This window comes from Sphaerodactylus townsendi, linkage group LG04, assembly GCF_021028975.2.
Source record: "Sphaerodactylus townsendi isolate TG3544 linkage group LG04, MPM_Stown_v2.3, whole genome shotgun sequence".
Taxonomy (NCBI): Eukaryota; Metazoa; Chordata; class Lepidosauria; order Squamata; family Sphaerodactylidae; genus Sphaerodactylus; species Sphaerodactylus townsendi.
Window position 1 is genome coordinate 66,020,486 of NC_059428.1, and position 21,870 is coordinate 66,042,355.

The 21,870-nt window shown below is 38.3% G+C and overlaps 1 protein-coding gene across 3 annotated transcripts in view; it reads left to right on the forward strand.

Annotated features, from left to right (window-relative positions):
• Positions 1-21,870, forward strand: part of ITSN1 (intersectin 1) — a 98,527-nt gene that overhangs the window by 46,428 nt on the left and 30,229 nt on the right. For 2 of the 3 annotated variants that reach the window (XM_048493430.1, XM_048493431.1), the window contains exons 17-28: positions 130-251; positions 3,657-3,886; positions 4,110-4,231; positions 5,937-6,184; positions 8,196-8,355; positions 9,811-10,016; positions 10,374-10,453; positions 11,897-12,063; positions 13,640-13,685; positions 15,492-15,613; positions 16,829-16,946; positions 19,306-19,497. In XM_048493430.1, coding sequence (XP_048349387.1) covers positions 130-251; positions 3,657-3,886; positions 4,110-4,231; positions 5,937-6,184; positions 8,196-8,355; positions 9,811-10,016; positions 10,374-10,453; positions 11,897-12,063; positions 13,640-13,685; positions 15,492-15,613; positions 16,829-16,946; positions 19,306-19,497 — 1,813 coding nt within the window. Of the gene's footprint in view, positions 1-129; positions 252-3,656; positions 3,887-4,109; positions 4,232-5,936; positions 6,185-8,195; positions 8,356-9,810; positions 10,017-10,373; positions 10,454-11,896; positions 12,064-13,639; positions 13,686-15,491; positions 15,614-16,828; positions 16,947-19,305; positions 19,498-19,795; positions 21,254-21,870 lie in introns of those variants that run through there. The other variant, XM_048493432.1, reaches the window with a different exon arrangement.

Here is a 21,870-nt window from a genome sequence, read left to right on the forward strand (position 1 = left end):
TTAACCTGTCTGGTGGTTCAAATAAGGTTACTATGTTCCCCAAAATGTGGTTCCTTATTCTTCAAAAAAAGGGACCATTTAAGATACATTTGGGTAGTATTTGGTGATGGACTACTGCTTTTATTGCAGGAGCTGAGGGAGATACATAATAAGCAGCAGCTGCAGAAGCAGAAAAGCATAGAAGCTGACAAGCTAAAACAAAAGGAGCAAGAGAAGAAGACAGAAATGGAAAAACAAAAAGATAGTCAGAGGTAAGTTAATGTATGGAAACTTTATTTCACAATTGCAGTGAATACATGAAGCTGTTGGGTATACTAAGTCAAGTGACTGATCTTGACTGGTAGTTGCTCTGCATGGTCTTTTGTAGCACCTATTACTAGATGCAAGGGACCAAATCTTCAGCATGCAAAGCTACCACTGAGCTACTGTCACAATGCACCATTTGGAACATTTAGATTTCTTGGTAGCTTGCAGAAGAGCCACTGCCTATATATTTAAACAAGATTGCAGTTCAACACAGTGGCATACTTCCCCAGTTTGTGGTTCACTAAACATACTGTATTAATTCCTATACCAACATAGCGTTTCTACATATATTTCTAGATAGTGTCGCAATGAGTGGTACATGTTTTGGCAAATAATTTCTCAGTCCACACCTCATGTTAAGAATTTACTGAAGTCACTTTCTCACTCCTCTGCCCACCAGTCTTTCATATTTTTTCCCCCATCTTGGGCCCCAGGTATCTAAAGGAACACGTTCTCCCATATTGACCTGCCTATTCCCTAAGATCAACAGATGAAGCCCTTCTGGTGGTACCACCACCATCAGTGGTAAAAAAGATGGAAACCTGAGATAAGGCTTTTTCAGTGGTGGTCCCGAGACTGTGGAACGATCTCCACCCTAAGGTGCATCAAACATCTTCTATTTATGTATTTAGAAAACTAGTAAAGATGCACGTATTTTCCCTGGCCTTTGGCTGAAGAGATGGTTTCCCCCATCTGATAATATGAATTTTTAAATAGGTTTTATGAATTTTTGAACTGTTTTGTATTGATTTTAATAAATTTTGTGAACTTGGGTAATTTTTAATAGATTTTATGGATTTCAAATGTTTAATTGTTACATATTGTAATTGTTTTTAGGTTTATTGATATTTTATGATTTTTATCTTGTGTTGTAACCTGCTCTGAGACCATAGTGTATTGAAGGGCCGGGGGGGGGGGGGGGGTTAAAATATAAAGAAATGAATATCGTTGTTCCTCAGACTTCGAGTTGTCTTTGAGCTAATCTGTTCCATCTTCCTGAGAGAATTCACTTCAAAATTTACTTTAGTCCTTTTTTTCTGTATGAATTGATTCATTCAGAAGTACATGGACATTCCTGTAATATGCATTGGAATGTTTGACTTGGTAGTTACCTGTTGAATAGCAGTTATACTGCATGGTATAGTGGCTAAGAACAGATGGACTCTAATCTGGAGTACCTGGTTTGATTCCCCACTCCTCCACAGGAGCAGCAGATTCTGCATCTGGTGAACCAGGTTTGTTTTCCCACTCATCTTCATGAAGCCTTGGGCTAGTCACAGTTCTTTCAGAACTCTGTCTGTTGTAGGGAGGGGAAGGATAGGAGTTTGTAACCTTGCGATTGAGAAAAGTTGGGTATAACTCCAAACTGTTCTTCTTTCCTGTTAAATAAACCTGCTTGCTGCTGTATGTTCTGTCCATTGAATCTATTTTAATCTATGTTGTTCATGTTATGAACTTGTGAAATTGTGATGACTATCCATTCAGTCATGTCAGGCAGGTAGGTTGGTAGGGAATTGAGAACCCTATCAAAACTATGCATTTTCTCTAGGCATTGTACAGAAAAAATCCTAATTTATCAATGTAATTATTTCACAGCCGTCAACATTTTTTTTAAGTTTCTGCCCAGACTGTATTTACCCAGAAAAAGAATCTGTAGTTCTCCTAGTTATATGTGAGGCTTGAGCTAGGCAGCATCAAGGTGTTACACTGCTTGTGTCTTACAAACCAAGCTTATGCGTTTCAGGGTTACTAGATACAGCATGAACAGATGGATGAGGAAATATAGGGGTCTGGCCTGTTGAACCAAAGGGGTGCCTTTTTCCAGAAACATTTTAAAGGGGCAGCTTAGCTGGCTTGGACAGTATTTGTTCCCTGTGCTTTTTTGAAACCACATGTGTGAAATCACACTGACTTGAATTGCTCAGTCTTGCCGGATCTTAGCAGATCTTGGAAGCTATGTAGGATCAGCTCTGAGTACTACTTAGATTGGGAACCACCAAGGAAGACTAAAGTTGATGTTTGGCCTAGGAAACCCTACAGGGTCACCTTAAAGAAACCCTACAAGGTTGGCTGTAACTTGATGGCACTTTCTGCCACCATATGAAATTACTGGATGAGGTTTTCCAGGTGTTTCATGTAAAATGCTGTCAGTATGCTGGTGATACCCCGTGTTTTTATCATTTTGCTCTGAGTCAGAATAGGTGTCAGAAATGCTGAACAAGTGTCAAAGGCTGTAATGGACAATATGGCAATTAACACATTGAAGAGATAATATGGAGATGCTGTTATTGTGCATATGTTGGGCTAAAATAATGATGTTGTACCTCTTTACACAAGTTGGCACTCACCTAAAAGTATCAGACTGGCAACTTGAGTGGTGCTGCTTATTGTTATTGAATACTAAGAGACATGTCTGATTCAAAGTGACTTTTGCCAACTCTAGTGTGTATACCAACAACTGTTTCCTAGAAGAAATTAGCTACTGTGGTTATCGATGCTTTCATCACTGTTAATGTTAGATTATTGTAATGTAGTCTATATGGGTCTGCCTTTGAAGATCTCTTGGAAACTTCAGATGGTCCATTGTGTTACAGAATGGATGTTGACAAGGGGACTGTCATATTACTCCAGAATAACAGATCCGTATTTGCTGTCAGCACAAATAAATGTGCTGGTGTTGAATGATTAAAATTGTCTGGGCCTAGGACTTCTGAAGGATTTTCTACTCTTAAGTGAACCTACTTGTCCACTGAGACCTTCTTCAAAGGCACTACTGTGCATAATTCTGCCCATGGAAGAGAAAGAAAACCTATTTATAATAATGGAATATAAATAAGTAACTACTTCTTTGGAAGATACCTGAAGAGCAGCTGCATGGGCCTTATTCTTTGTTCAGCATTGTAAGGTAGTGGGCTGGGCTTCAGTAGAGGACTCTTTTGGTAGCCTGAGATGAGGAGGCAATCTTGTACTTCTTTATGTTCATTGGAATCTACAGTGCTAGGTGGGACCATGTTTGCATCACTCTTGCTTTCCCCCCCTTGTCTTGGAAGCTCATACAAAAAATACAATGGTGCATACTGACTTCAGATTTATTCTGAAACTTGGAGAGGCATTCTGCTCTCATGAATTGGTGTCAACTGTGTTTTAGCTAGGCAGATTAACATCCCTGTCCTTCTACTCACTGGACAGAGAAACTTCACAGTAAGTCTGTTTATTTGTCAGTGCATCTGTTTATTATAATTATCTCAACAAGTGCTGCTAATGATTCTAATTTGTAGTCACAAGAGGTGTGGTCAAATTCTGAAAGACAGTTTTATGTTATGCCCATTTTATTATTCTGTTTTCATTAGAAGAATCCAAGAACGGGAGAGACAGTGGCTTGATAGAATTCAGCAGGAAGAAGAACATCAGAGGCCAAGAAAATTTCAAGACGAAGAAAAGCAAAAATGGGAAGAATTAAGCAAGAAAAAAGAATATGATGACAAGAACAAACTGGAAGTACAAGAAAAGTTGAATAAGCTTTTTCATCAACATAAAGATCCAGCAAAGCTGGCTATCCAAGCTCCTTGGTCAACTGCAGGTATAAAATAATGAGGGAAACTTAATGTGTATAAACTTGTTAGATTTACACCTGATGGTGTAAATTATGGTGGAGTATTTCTGTTTATTTCTGCACAGTGGAAGATAAAAACATGAAATATTATGTAGTGTAAGAACTGATCAAATGTTTCTATGCAGGTCAGTAGCGCCTAATTTTTACATATAACATAACCTTTTAAATACTTTTGTTTTTGTGAATACAGAAAAGGGTCCACTGACAATTTCTGCTCAGGAAGATGTAAAAATAGTATATTATCGAGCACTATATCCTTTTGAATCCCGAAGCCATGATGAAATCACTATCCTGCCAGGAGACATCATAATGGTAAGAAAACAATGTAGTGTTATGAAATCAGACTTCTTACACTTCTTTTTACACTTTTATACCCAGGGGATCTGGATAGGGCTCTGGTAACATTCAGAGCTAATTATTGTAATACCTTCTGCCTGGGATTGCCTGTGAAGACTTCTCAGAAACATTTATCTAAAATATTTTATGCCACCTTTCCATCTAGCTTATGGTTCCCAAGGTGGCAGACAATCAAAAACATCAAAAAAGCTATTGCAGTATATAGCATACAGACCAGAATTAAGCGAACTATAGAAAGGAGGGTCAGTGAGGGAATTCCAGATGAAACCTCTTTTGTCTTTATGTGCTGCTGGAAAACAATAGCAGAAGGAAACAAAATCTTCCTGAAAAGGAATTCTGCCATATTGGGGTAATTGCTGAAAAAGCCCTTTCTCAGGTTGCTACCCATCTTGCCTCAGACATAAATGGTACCCAAAGAAGGGCCACGAATAACTGAAGAGGTCAAGAAGTAGGGGGTCCCAAGTCTATAGGTCTTTCAAAGTCAATATCAGCAACTTGAATTGGACCCAGAAGGGAACTGGGAACTTCTGTAGGTAGAACAGCACTGAATTAATGTGGTCCCTACCACTTGTGGCATTCTGGCTGCAACATTGTGTGCTGTGAAGCCCAATTTAGAGCACATTTTAGTAGTCTGGTCTATATGTTACCAGAGCATGGTATAACAGAGGAAAGGTCTTTTCTGCCCAGGAAAGGCTGAAGCTGGTGAAAGGTTGTTCTGGCCACTACACCTCCTTATTCAGTAGGAGGCTAAATGCCCCAACTATGAACCTGCCCCTTTAGGGGAGTGCAGCCCCATCCAGAACAGAAGACCCATGCGTTCAGGGGATCAATCTTTCTGCCCACCAGTATCACCTCCCTTAGTTCACATAGTGCAGCATCAAGGCTGCTGACAACCTTACCACCAACCTAGGTTGCCTGTTCTAAAGGAGCTCTGCTGACTGCTGAGTCCTACCAGACCTGCATAGATTGGGATCTTAACAATTGATTTTCCACATCAGCCTTGTAAACACTAAGATCAACTTCAGAGGACTGTTGCATGTGCCACTGTTTAGCAAAGTGAAGTGGGTGGGTGTGAAAGATAGATAGTATTTACCTGACATGGGCTTTGCTAAGTTTCACATGCTGTAGAAAAAAATATTTTATTCTCCCAGGCATTCAGTAATTAGTTTTTTTTTCATTTTTTTTCATTTTTATGGTGGATATTATTGCTGCTAAGCAGATTTTATAATTAATTGGCTGTTACTGAGTGCATTAATTGTTTGGAGTGCAGATTTTGTTTGTTTTATTTGCTGCTAAGATCTTGAATTGTTTATGTAATTTTTAATTTTTGTAGTTTACTTTTAATTGATGCAGTTTACTATTAATTTAATTAATTAATTAATTATTCAATTTATTTACTGCCTTTTCTTGGAAGACAGTTTACAATAACCAATAACACAATACATAAAGCAACAATCAATACTTAAAAACCACATATTCAGAAGTATCATTTTAAACCAAAAACTAATCAGCAAGAACTCTCACAGGTTTTCATTCAAATTTAATACATAAGCAAGAATACTGTTCTTAAATGTCATGCTTTTGGAAAATATAATTAATAATAATGGATATCGTACAATTTTTATATTCCATATTGCTGAACTGTGATCTGTGTTTGCAGGTGGATGAAAGCCAAACCGGAGAACCTGGATGGCTTGGGGGTGAACTGAAAGGGAAAACTGGATGGTTTCCTGCAAACTATGCAGAAAGAATTTCTGAAAGTGAAACTTCAAATTCTGTAAAGCCAGTTATTGACTCTACAGTTGCCCCTAAAGTTTCAGTGCGTGAAACCCCAACAACACCTGTGGCACCACCTCTCCCTGCAGACTCAAGTACTACTGCCAACAACTGGGCAGACTTCAGTTCAACGTATGATTTCACTGTGGTTCAGTGCTTCTTTTATAACTCTAGAAGGGAATTATTCACCTAGGGTTAATGTAACCTTGCCAATAAAGTCTCATACCTCTGAAAAAACACAACCCACCTACTTGCACGTAGCGCTTTTTGGCATATTCATGGAACAATAAAGTTTGGTCAGGATGAGAAATAAATTCACAAAAATTACTGTTTTGTAATATGTTAGTAGACTTGTCATATGACAATTTTAGAAACATTTAAAAATCTTTTTTTACCTATGATCTTAAAGGGAATAAAGGTCAGAAATCTCAGCAGTTTTAGATGTTTAGTTTTAAAGAAAGGAAGATATTTGGGGATTTCTCTGACTTTTATCTTAATATATTCTCAACACTGTATATGGAAATATTATCAGCAAATGACTATAAATATCCAGGGACTTTTTATTGTTGGTTTCCCTTTAGATAGTCTAGCCAAAACAAAATTTCAGTGATTTATTTTGGAATATATTTAATGTACCCAACTTTCTCCTGAGTGCCTCAACCCAATGTGGCTGAATATATTTGCCATCCTAACTTAGTAATATTTGTACCCTAGTTGCCTCTTCTAAACAGTAAAACTGCAATAATTTGCTTGTGAACATCCATATGTCTTTTCTGCACCTTTTCTTTTTCACTTCTGGAGCTTAGGTCAAGAACATGAGATGTAATCAGTAGTCTCTGAACATTGCTTAAGTACCTTTTTTACTCATAGGGCCGTGGTGGCGAACCTATGGCACTCCAGATGCTCATGGATTACAATTCCCATCAGCCCCTGCCAGCATGACCAATTGGCCCTGCTGGCAGGGGCTGATGGGAATTGTAGTCCATGAGCATCTGGAGTGCCATAGGTTCACCACCACTGTCATAGGGTAACCATAGACCCACTTACATTGTCCTCCAACTTCTACCACTCGAGTGTAACTTTGAGAAACCACCCCAGTTCCTTTGAATCTGCAAACCTAATTAGAATTCACTTCACAACTTTCCTTGTAATTTAATATCAAGGCATGGAAAGGGATTACACTGCAGGGTGCAATTAAATGAGATCTTCCACCATCTTTTAATTTATTCAAAAACAGCTAGGGATCTATTTTGGATTGGAACCACAGTGCTGAGGAGCAGAGTCTTAACTCTCCAACCCTCTCTGCGCTGGAGGAGCTTGCCCGTTTGCCAGAGTTGCCATCAGCCCCAGTCAAAAACAGATAAATTATATATTTTATATCCAGGAAGTCATGTCTTGGGAGGAGTCATGGTCCTAATCCTTCACCCCTCCCCCCTTATTTTAAAAACCATAACATCACAAATCTTCTGTGTATCTTTTAGTTATGTGTACAGATTTACTGGTCCAGGGGGAAAACATGAAAAAAAGGGACTTTTTCAGTTTTTCCCACCACTCTAGGCAGTAAGCAATCAAAAGGCCAGGCTACTACAATGCAGATGCCCTCACTAACTCATTATGCTATCTTCATGGTTGCTCACATGCTAAATGGATGGATCCCACCCAACACATGCAAATCAAGCGTGCTAATTGCACCCTTTACACTTGTTAACAGGCAAATGGTTCTTTCCTCCCACCTGGGCATTCCACAGATATATATATACACACTCCACTTGCTTTACTACCATCAGATCCTCTGAAGATGCCCGCCACAGATGCAGGTGAAACGTCAGGAGAAAATGCTACTAGAACACGGCCATACAGCCTGGAAATCACACAGCACCCCAGTGATTCTGGCTGTGAAAGCCTTCAACAATACAATGTCATGATAGTTTTTTTTATTATTGTGAACAGACCTCACAGTAGCAGTAGCGTGTCAGAGAAGAAGGAAATGCGGGATAGCTTTCAGTTAAATAGCATCTAGGGCATGGTCCAATATTTTGGAGAGTATTTCACAGCCATGCACTGTACAGGAATTAAAAGAGAATAACGTTCCCATCTTCTTGACTGTAATGAGTTCAGCTGTACCTCCATGTTTCTTTTTCAGATGGCCAGCAAGTACTAGTGATAAGCAAGAGACAGATAACTGGGATGCCTGGGCAGCCCAGCCTTCCCTTACTGTACCAAGTGCAGGACAGCTGAGGCAGAGATCTGCCTTCACCCCCGCCACTGTCACTGGATCTTCTCCTTCTCCAGTTTTGGGTCAGGTGAGTTGCTCTTTTTATGGGAAAAACATTACACATTTCTGCACCTGGCAGTATGTTTTACATTTGTGTACTGCATATGTCAAAGAATATATTTTCCATATAAAGTTATTTAGATTGTGGGACTGTGACTGTTAAGCAGAGCATTTTCTTTGTATGCAGAAAGTCCCAGGTTGCTCCTTGACAACTTAGGTTAATCAGTTAGTAGGTGAAAGACCTCTGAGATCCTGGAGAAACATGGCCAATCAAAGTAGACAGTACTGACTTTGATAAATCAATAAACTGACTCATTATTTTGTCTGCTCAAAACACTAAAAATATACTGGTCAGCAATATGTATGTACAGCAAAGATGCAATAAGCAGTTTAGGAATCCTCATCTTTTCAGTAATGCTGTCTTGATTTAGTGTTTGGATAACATACTGACATTATATTATCTTACTCAGTATCCTTTCTCTCTGCAGTTCCTTGCATCCCACTACATTTCATCCATGATACTCCCACAATCTCCATCATCAGCTTTTCAGAAGCCTTAGGACTCCTAGAGGAGGCAAAAGAGATCCCTGAGTGCTTTCCACTCACAGTTCATAGGTGCCAACCCTTTGTTAGCAAAACAGTACATTGCATAATAACAACACATAGATGGATGGATGGATCGATGGATTGATTGATTTTATTGTTGGCCATTGGCCATCACAGTTTCTTACAGTAACATAGAGCCTATGCAATCCATATATACTTTAAAATAATAACTTAAATTAGTTTAAAATCAGTAGCATTACATGCTGACATCAGCTTTCAACCTCATTTTCCTGGCCACATATGCAAATAGAGCCACTCAACTTGAAATATATAGTGGTTACAGTCTGCTAAAAGAAAGATCAATTTTTCCTCCTGGCTCCTGTCCTTCATTAGTGGCATAAATCCCATAATGTACTTTTTCCTGGGCTCGTCATACAGAGTACATTCTAAAACATAATGCACTAGATTTTCTTCCCTACCGCGTCCACATATACAATTTTTACTTATCCCTCCTTCCTTAGAGTACAGAGCCTTTCGCAAAGCTGTGGACACGGAATGGAATCGCAAATTTGCCAACTCAGTTCTAAAAATATATGTTGATATATTTTTTAGGTATGCTGATCTTAAATGACCTTGTTTAAATAGCTTCAAATAGGGGGCTATCCTGGACTGATTTATTTTGTTCCTGACTAGTCTTATGTCCATGGTGAATATCCATTACTTTAGACCTTTCTCTTGGTTTGCTTTACCAATCATATAATCCAGAATGGTATATCTCGTAATAACAGCACTGGCACATGTAATTGAAAGTACAGAGACATACACTTTGTACAACTCAAAACTAGCACCTAACATGATATAGCAGAGTTGTATCTAAACCATGTCAGCCACTTCAGGGCACTTCCTGAATTACTGTTTTCTTCATGTATCAAACTAGGGTGAAAAAGTGGAGGGACTTCAAGCTCAAGCCCTGTATCCTTGGAGAGCCAAGAAGGACAACCATCTTAATTTTAACAAGAATGATATAATCACGGTATTAGAGCAGCAAGATATGTGGTGGTTTGGAGAGGTTCAAAATCAAAAGGGATGGTTTCCTAAATCATATGTGAAGCTTATTTCAGGTCCTATAAGGAAATCAACAAGGTATTTTCCTTACTTGTCTCAGTTACCATAGGAGCCTTATGTGAGAAGTATAGTAATTTGCTTTATATGATGACCATATTTCTTTCTATCTTAAGCAGTTTCTTTAAAAAATTACAGTAAAAAGCTAGCAGCAATCTTGAAAAGATATTGCTTGAAGTTGTACTATAAAGTCTATTTGTTAAAAACAGACTGACTTCTTAAGTACACAATGTGGCAATAGTACAAAATTTTATCTTTCTTTTCATTGGCAGCCTCATCAAGCACAGTTTTTTTTCCTTTGTATTAGTTTGTTGATTTCAAATCATGCTGTTCTGCAGCAGTGCTAATTTACTCATGTATACTTTCCCCCTCTTTAAGCATGGATTCTGGCTCTTCAGAAAGCCCTGCGAATCTGAAGAGAGCATCACCAGTTACAAAATCTGCTGTATCAGGAGAAGGTAGAAGTATGATCTTGACAACTCTGAAAGTGTTATTAAATTGCCCAATAAGAAAACTTTTTGTTACTGATGGTGATGTTAACCTTTTATTTGTTTTGCAGGAATATAAAGAGCTACAATTTTATGCATAATCCTTGCTTAAACTAATCACATATAAATATAAGCCCTGTCACTCTAAAGCAGTCTAAATTTTCATTAAAATATAATTTAGAAATAGTTGATTATTACCAATACGGATTAATTGTAGTTGAACTTGATTTTTGTCTGACCATCCTAGTTCTGAGTGCAGAGGTAATGTTTAACCGTGATTTTAATTCACATCCTGGTTGTGGCTTATCATTAATAATTCAGATTCCTATAACATTTTCCCATGATCAAGTAGTGCAAAGGCCTGTTAAGTGCTTTGGCTATCTGTGGGGAATTTTTTTTTTTAGATAGGTGCACTTTTTAGAAAAATATACAAGGCTCTAAAATAAATTATAGGGTAAAAGTGGGCTTGAAATATGAGATATCCACTCTGTCTGAAAGTATTCATTCCAGCCTTCATTTACTGTGACAAGAGCTTTGAATTCCTTCAGGTGCAAGCCTTTGATTGGAAAGGGAAGTTCCATGTCATGCTTTCCTTTACCCCTTGGAGCTACTGGCTCCAAATATACTTGTGTATGTCTAAAATATCAACATAGATGCTGTCTGGAGAGGTAGTTTAAAATTCAAAGCAAAATCAGCCATTTATTAGGTTGACTCCAAAGCTAATTCAAAGCAATTTCAAATCCAAAGAAAAATCAATCACTCAATAGGTTGGCTCCAAAGTATCACAACCAGAGTACCACAAAAAACTGATCTTTCCCACCTCTTACTGTCTTCTGTGTCCCCACCTCCTAGTCCATCAGAAAAACTGTCCAGAAAGGTTGTGGAACTTTTAAGAACTACATGAAAGAAATCTGCAACTTGCAAGTGAAGTCCTAGGAAACCATGGACATGTCCCTTGCACGTGTAGAAGTGTCTTTCACATGCCCATTTGGCTCCAACCTGTTGTCTAAAGGAGAGAACATCGTATCAAAACCGAAACAGTATCAAAAACAAGTGTGTCCTTAACTTTCAATGCCTCTGGCAAAAATTTGTTTTTGTCAGTTAAATTTGGTTCTTTGTTAATTAGTTAATACTTTATTTTACATAAGCAGGTCTACTCAGAATCCAATTCAGGTCTATTCAATTGATCTTATTCCTAGGAATCTGTCCTTCAGATTGCATTGTTAGTCGTCCAAATGTATTTCATACAAATGTTTCGGTATCAGTTTGAGAGAACAAAAATATACTGTTCCTCACAAAACTGAATAGTAGAAATGAGGTTACAGTGCATCACTTCTTATTTGTAAAACAAGTGTGCAGTGAAACTGATCATTCACAGCCATTTCTCATTTCTGCATTTTTTTACACTTGTAGATTATATTGCCATGTACACGTATGAGAGCTCAGAACAAGGCGACTTAACTTTTCAACAAGGGGATTTAATTCTCGTGACTAAGAAGGATGGAGACTGGTGGACAGGAACACTGGGTGAAAAATCAGGAGTGTTTCCCTCTAACTATGTCAGACTGAAAGATTCTGAGGTAAAGTTACTTACACACAAATGCACAATTTCTTTCTTCACATCTGTTATTGTAGATGATCACAAGCTGACAAATTGAATAGCTGGAATGGATTGGGGAGAAATGTACACATGAAGTTGCCTTACACTGCCTCATATCAGGGCATCAGTCTAACAAGGTCAGTATTGTCTACTCAAACTGGCAGCAGTTCTCTAGGGTCTCAGGTAGAGGTCTTTCACATCATCTGCTACATGATCCTTTTAACTGCAAAGGCCAGGCATCAAACCTGGGACCTTTTGCGTGCCAAGCAGACATTCTTCCACTAAACCACAGCTCAATTGAATGAAAGAATGCCAAAACCAATCCCTAACTGATTTATATATATCATAGGCGTAATTACAGCCATACCAGCACCTGACAATTCTGAGAAACCTTTTATATTTCACAAAAAAATCATTAGATGTATTTGCAATTTCATTCAGGGAAAGTAGTAAGATCTTGATGCTCTCGTCACAGCAAGAGGAAATAAGTAGCCAACATCAGTTGTGTTCAGCTACTCTGCCTTCTGTTGATACTAGTACAAGATAGCCCGGTTACCTCTGTTTTTCTAACAGGGGGTATGCAAGATATCCCCTGTTCACTAATGTCAGTCAGAAGACCAGCAGAGGATTATTGGGTACATGTAATTTCTACAGCTTATGTACTCAAATGGGAAACCATTAAGAAAGACAGGGATAACTATGGATAGGAAGGCAGTGGCAATCCGCCTTGCCCACCATGCCTTGAAAACCCCAGGGTCCTGGTGTCACCATGAATCAGTTGCAGCTTGATGGCACACAATCATCCCTGTGACAAATTAGCTACTCTTTGTGTTGTGAACCTACTAAAAGTATTGAGGATGTCTTTCTGGTCAAAACACATAAGGAGATTTGTTCCGTTTGCTTTCATCAGGGGAAGAAAGTAGTTACAGGAATTCTAAACCACTTGTTTTATCCGCCAGAAGGAAATGGAGCCAAGACAAATGAGCTGTAGTTGTTCGAAAAAAGTCCTAGCAATGTATTGTTCCCAACTTAGCAGGGAGTTCTCAGCATGCGACATATGTGACTGAACTCTTAAGACATTGTTACTGCAATACAGAAATCCCATTGAAGTCGGTATCTCTTACTTTTGGATTGCAGTGCTTGGTTAGTACATTGTACTGTAGTGTAAAACACACTGAAAATATGAATTCAACAATGTGTAATACACACTGTCTCAGACTGGCAAGTTCGATCGAAAGTGTATCGTTTTTACATATGCTATATAAAGGAAGAAGCCCTTTACAGTGTTAGCATCCTATTTGAGCAAAAGAAGTGGTGGCAAAGCCGCTAATAAACCAAGCAAAATGCATCCAGTACATTCAGTCTGTGACATTATAGCATCTGGCTTGCAAAACTTTCGATTCTAACTTACGAATCTGAATCCCAGTTTCATAATGGACCAATGATCTGACTCAGTCAGTGTAAGGCAGCTTCATGCGTGTGGCGTCATAGATCCTATCTACCATATGCACACATAACTTTATGAAAATATGAGTAATTTTGTTTGTTATTGAAAGGTGCCTGGAACTGCTGGAAAAACAGGAAGTTTAGGCAAGAAACCTGGTGAGTTTTGCTCTGAAACCCACCCACCCCCTATAAAAAGTCAATCTTGTTTTCATTCAAAATGCTTTCATGGCTAGTCTGTGTCCTGAAGCTTTGAAATTGCCTACATCCGTATATGTAAGTGACAAGCGTTTACATGACAGAATTTTATTAATTATTTCATTTCCAGTTCATAAAAAGTATCCAGTTTGAAATCTGACTTGCTGGGTAACCTTGGGCAAGTCAAATTCTCTCATCCTAACCTACCTCACAGGGTTGTTGTGAGGATAAAATGGAGGAGAAGAGAATGACATTAGGCCATTTTGGGTCCCCACTAGAGAGAAAGGTACAAATGAACTAATAACTAAATATAATAGAGGAGCTAAATAATGAATGGAAAGGAGGAATTTCATCTTGAACGATTGGTATGCATGGGTTGAATCTGGAGAACTGTGAGTGGAGCACTTTCCCCAAAATGTATCTTTTACCACCTTTCCTTCACTTGGTGTCCCAAAATGCTGCTCCTGAGAGTCTATGATCCCTCAAGAATGTGTAGAAATGCCATATTTTGCCTCCCTCCTTGGTAAGCACTTGCACCAGCAGGGCAGAAGATGGTTCAAGTGAGAGATGATTTCTGCTGAGCCTGTATCCCATAACATTCCCAAAGATCTCTGTGAACCTCGGGAGCAAACTGGGGATGAAACACTCGGTGGCTAGGAAGAGGCAAAGTCTGCTTAATTTTTTCCATCCAATAGTTACTTGGGTCTAAACCTTTTCTTGAGCTTTCCATATTCTTACTTTTTAATTTGCAAACCAGTGGCAACAGAATAATTTTAAAAGTACACAGAACCAAAAGACACAGTAAAATTGTATGCCTGAAAATATAGGATCAAATGGAAATGATTATGTTCAGAATACATATCGACTTACCATAGGGGTATTTCCCAACATTCAGGAATACTTTACAGTCCTATGATAACACTTCAGAAATAGAGTATTAGAAAGGAAATGTGAACAATAGTTTTAGATCCCCCCCCTTGTGTAAGGAGACTCAAAGGGGCTTACAAACTCCTTCCCTTCCTCTCCCACAAAAGACTCCTTGTGAGGTAGGTGGGGCTGAGAGAGTTCTGAAGAACTGTGACTAGCCCAAGATCACCCAGCAGGCTTCATGTCTAGGAACAGGGAAACAAATCTGGTTGACCAGATAAGAGTCCACTGCTCATGTGGAGGAATGGGGAATCCGACCCAATTCTTCAGATTAGAGTCCACCTGCTCTTAACCACTGCACCACACTGGTTGGTTGATCTCAATTACTGAAACCCTAAATCTGCTTTGCATTGAACTTCAGTCCCCTAGTTGCTACCAGTAATAATACTATTTTATGTGCACCTACTTCATTTTTTATTAATGTTGTGTTTAGTATCAAGGTTTTTGTCCAACATCAGGAAGCTCCAGCTTCAGGGTACCCTATTGGATATCTGAGTTCAGTTGGCACTAATGACTCCCTTCTTGAGCCCAGGGCTAACCACCAACTGATCCTTGATTATTTGTGCTAGCCATTATCTGGGAATTGCTATCCATTTTCACAAAACAGTTGCTGTTTCTTCAAGGATCAAATACCCTCAATGTGACAGTAGTGAGTCATGGATAATACATATAGCATCGCTGGTGTTTTTCCTCTAAATCTGCTCTAAGCAAATGATTTCAGCTTGTACGTTCAAATTAACGTAGTCTTGTTGTAATTGGTGGCACAGTAAACGTGCTAAATTAGGAGATACAACTTTTCAGATTAATGTTAAATAAAAAAATATTTCTTTTAATTAACAGAAATTGCTCAGGTTATTGCCTCGTACACGGCAACTGGTCCTGAACAGCTTACACTTGCCCCTGGTCAGCTGATTCTTATCAGAAAGAAGAATCCTGGTGGATGGTGGGAAGGAGAGCTTCAAGTTAGTCCCTCTCTTATTTTTATCTCATTTGTGCACAAGGCAAAGGTTTTTGAATAAAACTTATTTTGCAGTGGAAAAGCTAGCAATTTTAATTAAACTCCTGAAGTAAAAGTGTGATGCCCTAATTGGAGATATAAAATTTCCAGATATTTAAATGCTAAGGATGAAGAGGAAACAGTTTGTTTCCAAGGGATATATTTTTCCTTCGTGTTTGGGAAAAATTGGAATTTGCTCAATATTTGTTATCAAACTTGAACATAGTTCCATTTTAAAAACACAAAAGGCATCATTTTGTAATATAATTGGTATATAATTTATACTACTGCAAGTTTAATTTAAAAATTTAAATAGGAGTGAGTACACCCAATACTACAGAGTGTGTGTGCACTGATAACTGCTGCATCTTATTTTACCTTATCATAGATCGAATTATATGTGCAAAAAGATAATTTTTAAAATGGTGTTTTTTGGAGAAGTATGTCTTAGGATACAGTACTGAAAAATATTGGTATTATAAAATATTGACCTTATAAAAGCATAGCATCTGGGGACCACGCCCCCAAACTCCCATCCTTGCCAGGAATGGTCTGGGAAAAGCCCTGGGCCTCAGGGACACACAGGGCAGTAGATGGACCCCACAGAGCAAGGCTACTCACAGCTGCCTGGGCTCCAAAGGCCTCACAATGGCAGAAGAGGCCTGGGAGGCAGGCTGAGCCATGCCCAGCCACAGCCGAATGCTGCACCAGAAGCCCAGGCCCTCAGCAAGGGAACTGGAGCAGGCTCAGAAGCCCAGCTGAGACCTCTGCCCTCTTGGAGCAGTAACAGGAAAGAGGCATGGCCCAGCTTGGTTAGGAAAGAAGGGGAGGAGCGAGTGGGTTGGATGAGGGCCTTTAGAGCCAGATTGGGGGGAGGGAATAAAAAGGGTGAGAGTCTGGGTGGCCAAGGAGGATGCTCCCATGGAACTACGACCTGACTCAGGACCTGTTAACCTTGGAAAAGAACTGTCAAAGTGCAGCTTTGTAATCCTAAACAGTAATCCTAAACAGAATTAGACAGTTTAAACCCCATTGACTTTAGTATCCTTAGAATGGTGTAACTGTATGCCTGCTAAGAGAACTGTCAAGTTTTTAAAGAGTTCAGATATGGCATTTAGCCATATTGTCTGCCTAGAATAATGTTCACATGCAGAATTCTAAAGTAGTATTTTCTCATTAGGCTCGAGGGAAAAAAAGGCAGATAGGTTGGTTTCCTGCTAATTATGTGAAACTCTTAAGTCCTGGTACTAGTAAAACAACACCAACTGAGCCACCTAAATCAACAGCATTACCTTCAGGTAAGTAATACTGCAATATTTAATCACATGTTTCTACTTATGATTTAGAAAAGTCTGTCACTTTAGGCAACCCTTGTTTATGAATTAGCCTGCTGTATGATACTATGCCACAAACCACTGTTGGTTACAGAAGGTTCTAGAGCCCCTTCCCAAGAGCACAGAAAAGTTCATCTGGGGTACTAGCAGGCTTTCTGTCACCCCAAGAGACTAGAGAGTGGATCTTAGAATACGCCCCACACTTTGGATAACATTGATTGCTGGAAACAAGTTGCCATTCAGTAACCTTCTCACCTTTATTGATGTTCTCAGTGAAGAACCCCTTGGTAAGCTGAGGAAAACTGCTTAGATAGATTATGGCGATAAAATATTATCTCTTTCTCACAAGTCTTTCAAAAATATTTGCTTCCCTAAATGCATTTGAAATATTTTCCTTTTCAGTCACACTCCTTTTTTCCTTTTAACTGTCTTTGTAGAGAGATCAGCCCAGTGTCTCTGTAGAGAGCAATAGTCCAGTGATTTAGCATTATATTTGTTATTCTGACTTCTTTCAGATAAGGTTTTGGTGGCTAAAAACACTCGCCATTCCAAAATAGTTCATATAGAGAACAATACAAATTCTTACTAGTGTGTATTGTATTTAGCCAGCCCATCTTGAGGGATGAAACAGAGATGTCAGTCTCCAGATGGAAGCTGCGCTTAATATTGTCCATTACCACTTGGATTAGTGCAATTAGTATGAATTTTTCAGGATGAACTGCAGTGACTGAATCAAGACGACTCTTCAGTGAGAATGATAGTTTGTGCCATGGTATCAGTTTATGTATGACCAACATTTTGCTTGGGATTAATTATATATCCACCTATTTAATGTGGTGTTGATACCTGGCTGAAGAATTTCCATGGTGTATTGTGGATTCAACTACACATTCATGGCGGGTTTATAGAGCAGCATTCCTTTTGGGTATCAAGATACTTGAGCAAAGATGTTTTAGTGGCTTTACACGTGAATATATAGCTTGCTCTCGACAGCATTTTAGACTGCATATATCCCAGTAGTTTATAATATGCTGCACAATTTATATTTTAATTTCCTTCAGATAATGTAGTGGTTCAGTCCAGTGTTAATTGTTTTCCCTGGAATTAATATGTTGGGCAATTTTCACTTTTCATTGTGTGTTGATTGTTGCCTGTTCGGTGGTGTTGTTGCGAGATTTTTTTTATATTGACGCTTGTTAATGTGATGTTCACATATTGTCCCTCTTTATTGTGTGGTTTTATTCACCAGATTTCTTCCTCTTTTCTGAGATCACAAAACAGAGCAGTTAAAGCTGCTATTATTTGTGTTGCTCAGCTTGAGAATAATGAGTATGGTTTAAAATTGATCGAATTACAGGGTGGTGTAATACTGCTCAAAATACTGTTGATTGACAGGAAATATTATATATAACATCTAAAATATTTAACGAACATTTGCAAATATCTTACAAAACTTCTTGTTCGGCAATGTTAGTAACAACTTTATTTTCACTGAAACAGATAGAATAGACAATTGCCTTACCCTAATTGTTGGTCTGGTGTGAGGTGAACATAAACAGCATAATTCAGGACTTCTCTTAACAGAAGAAACACAAAAATTTGTAATGCAATAGGGACTCTCCCAAATTAGGATAAAACATAGATACTTGTCTGGCAGTACTCATTGCTTCCTTTAGGCTTGCAGAGGAACAGTGTGATTAAAGGAAGATATCACTGCCAACTTGCTTCAAAATCCCTAGAAAAGGTACTGATTCCAAGGGTGTGTATAAAAAATATATGCACTTCAAAAAGCAGCAGAAACCTCCCTTCCCTATGCCACTGCAGCATGCTGAACGAACATACTGGCCTTGTACTGATTAAGTTGTCTGACTTGACCTAATCCCCTTGTTTCTGCAGAACTTAATTGTCTCTCTAGAAAAAGCAACCCAGTGATTAAAGTACCATACATTCATTCAGCTTAAATGAAGATTTCTCTTCTCTCTCTCTCGTTTGCCCTGTACACAGCAGGCTTCTGCTGCTGACATTCAGCATTAGTTCTCCTTAAGCTTAGTCCTGTAGAGGCAAGATTGGCATGTACAAGCAAAACTGCATTCTTCCTGATCTATGTTAAATAGGGCTTGTATAATCTCTGCAGGAAGGCAAAAATTTGCCAGGAAGCTCATTACTGACCGCATAGTAGTTGGTGAGGGAGTATTACTTCACCTTGTGCTTTCCTATCAGATCACAAATATGTGAACCAGGACAACTTAAGCAGGGTTTTGTGGATAATTAGTTTTGGTTAAGTGGAAATTTTCCATCTCAAATGCTGTTTGTTGTCTTACAGTGTGCCAAGTAATTGGCATGTATGACTACATTGCACAGAATGATGATGAACTGGCATTCAACAAAGGCCAGATCATTAACGTCCTTAATAAGGAAGACCCTGACTGGTGGAAAGGAGAAGTGAATGGGCAAGTGGGTCTCTTCCCATCCAACTATGTGAAACTGACAACAGATATGGACCCAAGCCAGCAATGTAAGTGACTGTTTTCTCACAGTAGCTGCTTACATAATTTTTAAAGACATGCAGCATTGCTGGTATTCTGCTGTGTTTTGCAGAACTTGGAGCTTGGCCACTGCAAATGCCTAACTCTCTTTGAAGACCTTCTATATTGCAAGCCTAAACACATGTTGATTTTTAGTTCCATTCCCTTCGTAGCATGTTACCTTTATCATTTTTGCACCATGCTGTTTACATGCCTGGCACATTTTCCTAGCTTGAATTTTGCTCATTGTTTTGTTTTGCTTATGTGTTGTTTTCCTCCTTTTTCTAGGAATCATATGTTGTCCATCCCCCACTCAGGCTTGAAAGTCCTCAAAGAGACCCACTATCCCATATCACTGTCCAGAGGGATGATGGGAGATGCAGCCTTGATCATGTGACTTCCAGCATGATCATCTACTGCCTTCTGAGTAGAAGAACACACTGCAGAGCAGTTTACCTCATTTTACATTAGTTGCATGTAATCGCAATGTTTTTATTTAATATCTACAGATATAGAAGCAAAATTACAAAAATAAAAAACTTTTAAAAAACACAGGATAGTGGGTCCTTTTGTGGCTTTCATAGTTGTCCACCTTTTCCCACCTTGACACAGGTGCTTTAGCAGTAGTAGTATTATTAAATGCCTATTTTAGCCTTTTAAAGGAAAACTTGTCACTGCAATTTTGTTATTGCAAAAAGACCCACTATCAAGGAATGCTGCATGTGCTGTTAAATTTGTCCCAAATGTTCATAAATCTGAGACTTGTATTTTTGATTTTTCACTTGTTCATTGTTGTTGGTGTCTTTGTCTTTTTCTTTTGTACATTTATTAAAAAACAGGATTTAATCTGGTTTAAAGGAAATTAAATGTGCTGAGTCACAAATTCAGCTAAGGTATTTTGTTTCTTGTATAGTTATGTGTTGGGTGGTATTGTAGTATATGTGTGTAATTCATCACGGACAGACAAAATTAATTTCCTTTCATGTACAAGAGAGAATATCCATGTATAATACAGTTATTTCCATTATGTTATATTTTGCACACTTACTTGTAACTACATATAGTAAGCACCTTTTTGTTCTGTGTCTCAGATTTTTTGATATTTTCATATAAAATCAATAGATTACAACACTCATTCGTTTCTTGAGAGTTAACATGACATTTTCATTTTCAAGTTAAGTTTTTATTATCATTGTTACTTTTTAATTACTATGGAACAGCATCCCTTGAACAAGTAATTATCTTGACAAAAAGAATGTATAGAAATATCTTCCTGCAATTAATTTCCAATGTTTACATTTTTTTAAACTAGACTGTGGAATTTATACAAGTAATATTAAATGGAGCTTACAGTCAAATTTATGTAGATGCTTTGTAGTCTAAGCTATGTTCGTCATTCAGACATTAGTTATAAGCTTTTAATGGAATGTCTGGTTTTGCCAGCACACAGGTAGAAAAGCCCAAGCCTCAAGCACAATATAGAAACTCTACTAATGACTTTAACATTTTCTGTTTATGTATTTTTTTCTGTTCTTAATTTTATGCTGGCAGTGTTGTAGAACTCTTTTATCTCCATTGATGTGGTGCAAAGAACAAGTGAAGCTCCTTATTCAATTGCACTTCAGTATTTTCATTGATATAAATGTAAAATATATAAATATATAAAACCTTCAGCTTTAACAACTGTAATACAGTCTTTACAATTAGCTACATGTATAGATAATTAAATTCTTCATATAAAATCTAGAATAAATGTCTCTGTGTTCTTGTTGACTGACTATGTATCAAATTTAGCAGATCACATTAACTGAAATGGAATACCAAGTCTTAGATTTCACCCACTAAATGTCATCTGCAGCATTATCTTGTAAAAAACGTTAATTTTCCCAGCCTGTTTTCCAAACTTCAGTGTTTCCTAAATGGCCAGTGTGAAATGGTTGATATGGGTTTTTGGTCACTTGCTAGCATGCTGTTTGCCTGAGATGGTGTTGGCTTTTCCTTTGCTACTTCTTTTTAAAATCACTTAGTCTTAAATGTTCATGTACACAGCATTCTGGTATAATGCCCAGATTCATAGTGTTTAAAATATAATTATAAGTCTTTAGCATGTCTATGCAAAAGTATCTCAGTAGTTAGGGAAATCCTTTGTCTTTTATTCCCCCTGTCATTCTGTCCTGCACTGAACTAAAGGGATCATCCTATGTAGAAAGCCAACATGGTACAATAGGAACATAAGAGCCTACTGGATCTGACTAAAAGCATAGCTTGTCCAGCGTAGTGTTTCACACAATGGCCAACCATTTTCCTGGGAGGACCTCACAAACAGGGCACAGAGGCCAAGACCCACCCCTGCTGCTGACCCC